This window comes from Engystomops pustulosus, chromosome 1 (assembly GCF_040894005.1).
Source record: "Engystomops pustulosus chromosome 1, aEngPut4.maternal, whole genome shotgun sequence".
NCBI classification, from domain to species: domain Eukaryota; kingdom Metazoa; phylum Chordata; class Amphibia; order Anura; family Leptodactylidae; genus Engystomops; species Engystomops pustulosus.
The window spans coordinates 78,192,632-78,201,508 of NC_092411.1; the positions used below are offsets into that span (position 1 = coordinate 78,192,632).

Sequence of the window (8,877 nt, forward strand, 5' to 3'; positions counted from 1 at the left end):
CATCTAGGCTGCAGTTGTCCGGTGATGCAGCACTCTTATATCATAGCATTTAACGGATATTAGCAAATTTTTTTTAGAACATGGATAAACCCATTCGATATCTGTTAGGTTATGGCTTAGATTTATATTATAGTCGCACAACCTCAAAATTATTTTCAAAAAACATCCTTAAGCTTGAAAGCAGTTTAAGTTTGTTGTAGCGGCACAATTAGGCTCTGCCTAACACCTTGGATGCAAACTGAGTGTTTCACAGTCACCAAGGTAAATTTCCTGGGGGAAAAAAAAAGTAAATGTATATTTCAATAAATAAATTAATAAGGATATATTGTACATAATTCATCGTAAGGCAGCAAAAGATACTCTGATAACTGTAACAGTAAATAGTCTTGTAACTCCTTACTTTTTATTTCTAAAAAGATATCTTATTTATACGTGCCTGTCTATATATTTTTTTCAGATTCCAAAGTAATTATTGCAATCCGAAAAGCTGAACATCTAAAACGTCTGATATATGTCTCCTGCAACCCAAAGGCTGCCTTGAATAACTTTGTAGAGTAAGTTATATCTAAACTGTAGCTATATACATGAGATGATGTGCAGAAACATCCATTTTAAATATGATTTGAGACAAATTCGAGACAATTTAGTCTTATGAAAGGTATCCCCCAAAAGAAAATACATATAGCTGGCTGGCTATATACTTAGTGGAGGCTGCAACCAATGCATTTCCCACCCTAGGCTTTTACTCGGCTCAGCTTATACTCGAGTATATACAGTACAGAAAATTTTAAATTGCCTTTTAAATGTCGGTTCTGTTCCTGATCTAAGGATTCATGCCAGGGGTGAGAGACATTAATTGGTCCAAGGGCTGTATTATCTTACTACTTAAGTTTAAAGGGCTGCATTAGTAACCAGTACTATAAATGCACTAACGATGGTACAGCACAAAATGCTACTTCAGAAATTATAAATGCCACCCCAGCAGCCAAATACTGCATTCAGAGTGGACAACAATAGTGCAGACCCCAGAGCTGATGCTGATACTACTGGAGCGTGCTGCTCTGTGTCTACACTTCTACGGCGTCTGATGCCGACACAGAGCAGCACATTTTTTGTCACTTGCCACTCCTGGCTCCTTTCCTGCAGGCGCTCTGCTGTCAGTCCTGACCTTGACGCATACAACCAGTGTCTGGACACAGAGCGAAGCGGCAGCAGAGGACCTGTGACCAGCGAGAATTTCTCAGCTGCACTCACCTCTACCTGGCTTCCTGAACTAATGATCTGCCATTAGTTATGGATGTGCTCATTGGACTCTGTCAGTCACCAGGATGCTGATCCCAATTCTGGTTTGACAAGCTTAGCTTGTGCACCCTGATCCCCCTTTAAGTTGAGATGAATGTGTGCTGCACTTTATGTACATGCTCAGTAGTGAAGTTTCTCTGCTAAAGATCATAGGAATAAGGCACTGGGAAGGAATGTCTGCATTTATCTCAAAACTGCTAGTGGACAGGAAAACCGGACTGTGGCCCCCGATATCAAGGGTGAAAAGAATTCTTTGTCCTTGCTAAAAGCTCCAGCTCTCCTAGACCATATCTACACACAGAGTCTGTGCTGTAGTATGAACAGCAGAGATGGGCACAAAAGCTATGCAGGAGCACAGACTTGAAGTGAGGGGCCTTTACCAAGATACATATGCATTTGCACAGTTGTACCTAGAAGGTGAGCCTTGTGTCTGCGAGACAGCTTTCTCTCCGCATACTTGTCCTCTTCATAAGGAGGAAGTGAGTCAATTATGTGCCCTCACAATAAAAGGATTGGCCATGTTGAAATCTAATTTGTCCGATACTGATCTTTGATGATATCTGCATACAATGGAAAGACGGGAGGTTCTGATACACCTTAGATTGTCAGTTGTTGCTGTGTACAATATTTTGCATAGCTTCTGATGGATAAAAACCTCTGTATGAAAGGTTGGGACATTATTATAGCTACTTTTTTACAGAGCAATTTTAAATTGCTTTCAAGTTTCTACAATGCAGCAAGAGGGTTTCTTTCCTCTTCCGTTACAGTGGTGTAAAGAAGATTGTTTCCAGAAGATGGACAAACAGAGCATTGCTTAAGTAGTGTAACTGAGGTGCAATATGAAGTTTTTGGAAAGAATGAGTTTCCACAAAACTGAAACCTCATCAGGGCTAAAAAGAATGTTTCTCCATTGGTACTTTACTTTGTGCCCATAAAATCATTATTGCTTTCCAATCCCAAGAGTTCAAAGGTGCAAAACTCTGGAAGGCTCAGTGTTTGGTGGAAGCAGGGACTTCTTGCATCATATCTGTGCCATCCGCCTGATCACGGATGTGAAACCACCCTTATAGGGGTATTCAACTTAATTAATCTTCCATAAACACACATTTCTTCAATTAGATGTTATTAAAAAAGTTTTACCTGGGTGAAGATAATTTCTCATAATGTAGTCATTTGCTCCATTAGAAACAAGACTCTGTCTTTGGATACAGCCACCGCTGCTGGAGAGATTGCAGAAGGAAACTAAAAGTTTTTGTAAATTAAATGTCCGGGAGTTACTGCAGGTCTCACTTATCCGAGGAAGCCATCTCGTTTCTAAGGGACAACATGCCTACATTCATGAGAAATTATCTTCATACTGGAATATTTTTTTTTTTTATAACATCCAACTGAAGAAATGTTTACATACGGCAAATGAATGAAATGCCCAGATGGGAATTCCCCTTTAACCCCTTCCCGACATTTGACGTACTATTACTGCATGGCGGGAGGTGCGTTCCCGCAAAATGCAGTAATAGTACGTCAAGCTTCTGGCACCTGCTCCAGAACGGAGCCCGCACCAGAAGCTGTGGGTGTCAGCTATATATTATAGCCGACACCCGCCTATAACACCTGCGATCGAAGATTTCTCCGAGGGGTGTTAACCCCTTATGCGACCACGGCATGTCAAGGGCATTTAACTGTAATCGGACCCTCCCGCAACGCTTACCGAGGGGGTCCGTACCTCCGATCACAGCCCCAGGCCTGCCAGTGCCTGGACCTGCGCAATCTCCTTCCGGGGAGCCGGCTCAGTGTGTCACATAATACAGATGTATTACACTGTATTAAGTGAAGAATAGCTTGAACAAGCAATCAGTGGATCGCTTGTTCAAGCTAACCTATAAAAGTAAAGAAAAAAAAGTTAAAAGCACTAAATCAACACACTTTTTAACAAAAAGAATTAATTAAAGTTAAAGTCCCCTAAACACAAACATTCCCTATACACATCTAATAAAGTTAAAAAAAACCGGAAAATCACCAAACCCCACATATTTGGTATTGCCGCGTCCGTAACAATCTGTACAATAAGTCAAACATTATTGGACCCGTACGGTGAACGCCGTAAAAACAAAACCTAAAAAACTCGTCAAAAATGTAAATTTTCATAAAATCCCTTCACAAAAATGTTCCAAAAAGTGATCAAAAAAAAGTTATGTGCACCAAAATGGTACCACTGAAAACGACAACTCAACACATAAAAAATAAGCCTTAAACCAGCTTTGTCAACCAAAAAGTATTAAAGTTATATCTCTGAAAAGATGGTGATGCAAAAACAAATGAGATTTTCTTTATATTCGTAAAATTTTAAAATATATAAAAAAAACTATATAAATGAGGTATCACCGTAATCGTAGTGATCTATAGAATAAAAATATTATAGTATTTTTAGTGTATGGTGTACGACCCCCAAAATATACAAATAAAAGAATCCCAAAATTAACAATTGTTTTCCTCCATACATTAAAGAGTTAATAAAATCTCATCAAAAAGCTAATTACCCACTAAAATGAAGTATTTGTAAAGTGGATCTCCTGTCGCAAAAAATAAGCTCTTATATGTCCAAATTGCCAAAAAAATAGATTGTATAGCCAATAAAAAGTGACAATGAATAATCTGCTCTGAATGGCGCAGCTTCCCTTCGATGACCTGGCGTGTGCCCATACAGCAGGTTACCACCACATATGGGATATTGTTATACGCGGGAGGGATTGGGTATCAAATTTTGTGGAGCGTTTTGGTATTTTATCCACTGAGAATTTGTACATTTTATGAAAAACACATTCATTTAGCCAAAAAAAATTTCATTTCGGAATTGCATGCGATTTAGTTATAACCCCTGTAAACCAATTAAAGGGTTAATAAACTTCATAAAAGTTGTTTTACGTACGTTGAGGGGTGTAGTTTCTATAATGGAGTAATTTATGGGGTTTTACTTTTATTTAGGTCTCTCAAAGTGACTTCAAACCTGAGCAGATCCTTCAATAGCATGATTTTGCATGTATGTATAAAAAAAAAAAAACCCACTGAGGAATAAAGTAGACATTCGGTGAATGTTAGTTATTACGTTTTTTGGCGTTATGACTCGTGTGGAAAAAGTAGAACATTTTAAATTTCGAAAATTGCGAATTTTTCCACATTTTCACCAAATATCTGATTTTCTCATAAATAAATGCAAAACATACCGCCAAAATTTTTTAACTAACATGAAGTACAATGTGTCACGAAAAAACAATTTCAAAATCACTTGGATATGTTAGAGCGTTCCAAAGTTATAACCACTTATAGTGACACAGGGCAGATTTGAAAAAAATGGGCCGTGTCAGGAAGGTGAAAAGTGGCTTCGGCGTTAAGGGGTTAAGGATGGAATAAAAGTAGAACAGGAAAGACATTGCTGCAGCAATCAACCTTTGTGTAATTATATATAAATATAATTAATGTCAATACCATTTCTAATAACTTGTTGTAACAATTGTTTTATTTTTTTAGTCTGTGTCGTGCTCCTTCGAATCGTGTAAAAGGTCGTCCATTCAGGCCCGTAAGAGCTATGGCTGTGGACCTCTTTCCTCAAACACCACATTGTGAGCTTCTCATTCTTTTTGAGAGAGTGGAGTATACTGAGAGTGCCACTACTTCTGCCCCAGAAACCAAGAGCGCGCATACAGAAGATTGCCAGGAAGAAGGCAGTCATGAGCCAGAAGAAAAAACAAAGGTGTAAATCCAAATATGCCCAAACACTTTTTTTTAAGTTGTATGAAAAGTTGTGCATTCTGAAATACAACAATCTATACAGTGTGTGTGTATATATGTATTATATAGTGAGGTTATATTGAGGCTGAAACTAACCATTTACACTTGCATTACCCAGCGACTCCAAACAAGTGTAACTAACATAAGCTCCTACTGTATAGTAAATGATCCAATAATTTTATTTCTCAAAATAAAACAATTTGTTTGCATAATCAGTTGGTCCTAAAATGGAACATATTAAAATACTGCAACATGATTATCCATACTAAATAGCTGATACATTTCGGGCAATAGAAATCTCACATGCCCTTAGTCATAGCTGACTAAAGGCATGTGATCGATCTTTTGCCCGAAATGAGTTAGTGTTTAATATGTTCCAACAAAGTTTTTATTTTCTACGGAGCTGGGACCTAAAATCTTGTTTAAAATTGATTTCAAGCTGCAGTACACAAGATCACAACCAAATAAAGGTATAAAATCAAAGTCCAAATATAACCCTGGTCTTATTTTGCTCCATCACTGTAACAAACCCAACATATAAGCGTGTGAGGAAACCATGTGTAGCATGTGTTAACACATGGCCAAGTCTATCACTGTACAGGGCCAGAGACCGAATCTGGCACAGCAGCTCAACATCCTTTACTTCAGTGGGGCTGAGCTGCATTACCAGATGTAACCTATGGGCCCGTGTGGGGCAGATTTTGGACATGGTCATGTTTTTGTAATTCTGGATAACACCTTTGAATGGCAAGGCTCACCCCGACACAAGCAGGGGAAATTAGTCTCCCCCCTTTCCATATAAAGGTTAGAACATGTATAAAAGAAACTGCTAAACAAAATGCAACAACTATTTAATTGTAATATCAAACTTTATTGCTTAAAACTAATAAATCAGACAGCTCTAAAAACACAATACCGAAGATCAAGTGCACAAGATTTACATCAGTATTAAAAGCAAAACCCCATTTCAAACATGTGACAAGTTTGACAAATCACTTATTTGACAGTCACTCCACATAATTCATACAGCAACCATTGATAAAGTATAATTAGGTTACAAGTTATCACTGCGCAGACAATACTTTACACTGGTTAATATAGCTTGCTGGAGCAAAACAAAGCTTATAATTTGCCATTGGCCTCACAGCGTCATGAAACATTATGATCAAAGGTTTTTTGTATCTCTTTATATAGTTTAGCCCGGATATTAAATTTTATATATTCACACAGAGCAACATCAAAAATGTACATAAATGAAGAATATGTGTGTAAGTGGCCACAAGCTTCTTAGATAAGGTTGCAAGCAGTTGAACAACTTTCTGCATACACCAAGTAGCAAATAAGTGTGGCCTACCCCTGTACTTTTTAAGATGTGTATATTACCCTGATGGGTATCCCATTCTCAAAGTATGACAACATATGCTAGATAAAAGCAGTAATGTTACATGGTCCAAGTTATTCTAGATTATCTAAGTGACAGTGAAATGTAAAAATCATACAATATTCAAAGGAAGAAAAAAGTCTTATACCATAAAGTGTCATGCACAAAAACAGATGTCCAAATGCCACAACAACTTTGCAAGCAATGAGCACTTAATATGTATTCTAGAATAAAACATTTAGTAAAAAATTGTACATGAGGCAAGTCTAATAGTAGTAATAATGCATATGGTTTGTAAACAAAATTGATACCAGTGAGCTACAGGAATTCCCTACCCTCAATGAGGCCAGTGAATTTCACCAAATACAGAGCGTAATCACTCACCCTGGCTATTTCTGTATTAAGTTTATGAGCATCTTGTCAGTCTATAAAATGTTTCTATGAGGTAATATATGTACAATAAGCCTCTGTATACTGTAAAGAAAACCTTGTACAATCATTTCTAACTGTGAAGTAAATTAGCAGTAGTCAACAAAGAAAGCTGAAATTAAAAGAATTGGAAGTAGGAATCTAGGACCCCTTACACACTAGCAAATGTGATCCATCTACCTTGCATCACAATCGCAGTGTATGCTGACTAATGTCCGGTCTGAACACTGGCAAAAGTGCATGAAGCAAAAGTAAATGAAAATTCTGAGTTTGGGCTGGTTATTCCAGTCAGCACATTCTGTGACTGTCATGTGACAGCCACATCACCCTAACTAGTGTGTAAGGGCCTAAAGCTGCTTTGGCAGAGTTCTGACCAGGAAGCTGTATGCACGTATTGGATGCATTTACTGGCCCAAACCAGACAGAAGCCAAAATGGCATAATAAAATATACTTGGCTTATTTACCCACAATACTCCTGTTCTCTTTGGGATAGCCAAGCAGGGGAGTGGCAATGTTCCCTAGACTCTGGTCCTCAAGCTTGTGTCTATGGAAGCTTAGACTGGGAGCACAGAAGGCATACTAGGGGAAGTTTTATTTTCGTGGCACTTAAAAGAATAAAATATTTTATATTTTGGTCAGAATTTGTAACCAAGATCACAAAGGCAAAGGTCCAAATGTTATTCCACTGATGGTTTATGAATGCTGAAGCAAAAGACCTACATATGAAACTAGCCCTTGTGATCTTCTGGGTCTGTTACTGCCAATTGTCATATTAAATCTTAATTTTTCCACCTTTATGATTAATTTTCCAAAGTGTAAACTGTAGTGCTGGCACATGGTCGTTTAAAATCAGCCTCAAAAGTAAAATCACATTCATGGACTTGGCTGTAGATTGTGGACATACAAGATACATACACAGTAAATATTAAAATAAATTATAATAGAATCCTGTGTCTCTCCTCTTTATTATAAAAAATATGTATATATAATTAAAAAAATGAGGGGTTGATTTATCAGTCAGGGAGAAATAAGCAGTGGAATAGCTGGCAGTGGGTTCAAGCAGGTTCTCCAACCATATACTCGTACATTTACTAAGTCTTTTTCTTGAGAAACAAAAGTAAAGCAAACCAAACCAAAGAAGGAACAAATGCTAGCCCCTAAAGTAGTAAATGGACTGGTACAGGCCTGTTTTTCTAGAACTTAGATGTAGAATCCTATACAAATACCCCACATTTATAAGAGTTATTGCGTTAGCAGTCTACAATGGCTATTCTATTAACAAACTGAGCTCACACTTTGGTTTTAAGGGATTTATAATAGAAAAATGTTTTCTCAAAATGAATCTATACTTGGCCACTTACATATCATCAGCTATCCTACTTTACATCTGGTTTCTTAACCCATTATTAGCAGTAGCAAAGCAGAGGTTCTTTATAAAACAAAAGCAAGGCTACCAATCAATTGAGAAGCTTCTTCATTGGAAAAAATAATTAACTTAAATGGATGTATATTATAATGCTGGCAGTCAAATGTCACTTCAGTGCTACCATCAAATTGGCAAAAAGTTAAAAATGGAAAGTTGCCAGTTCAGGAGGATTTGAGTAGACCCCAAGTGTTAGTTACAGCTACTACGACTTATCATAAGGTCCCGTGTAATAATTTTACAATCTCATGTCAGTATGCAGTCATGAAAAAGAACTGAAAAATTCTGTGCGATGCAGAATTTATCTTGCATATTTGGTTCTGAATCCATAGTAATGCATTTCATATCTATTCCCCTTTAAGCCAATCCCTTATAGTTCAGGTTTTACGAGTCAAGTGAAATACAAGCATACATTGTATCTGTGTGGATTATTCTGTGCGGCAGGATATAAACATGCATATAAATAGCCACTTCTCTTCATGTTGTGTATGTGCTCTGAGCACCACAGAACATAGTCCAATGAAGTGTAACATCTTTACTAAATATTTTGCTGCC

The 8,877-nt window shown here is 37.4% G+C and overlaps 1 protein-coding gene across 2 annotated transcripts in view; it reads left to right on the forward strand.

Annotated features, from left to right (window-relative positions):
• Window positions 1–7,733, forward strand: part of TRMT2A (tRNA methyltransferase 2 homolog A) — a 19,021-nt gene extending 11,288 nt beyond the window's left edge. For both annotated transcript variants that reach the window (XM_072144464.1, XM_072144465.1), the window contains exons 11-12: window positions 458–554; window positions 4,828–7,733. In XM_072144464.1, the coding sequence (XP_072000565.1) occupies window positions 458–554; window positions 4,828–5,056 (326 nt within the window). In that variant the 3' untranslated portion in view covers window positions 5,057–7,733. The remainder of the gene's footprint in view (window positions 1–457; window positions 555–4,827) is intronic.
• The last annotated feature ends 1,144 nt before the right edge of the window (window positions 7,734–8,877 follow it).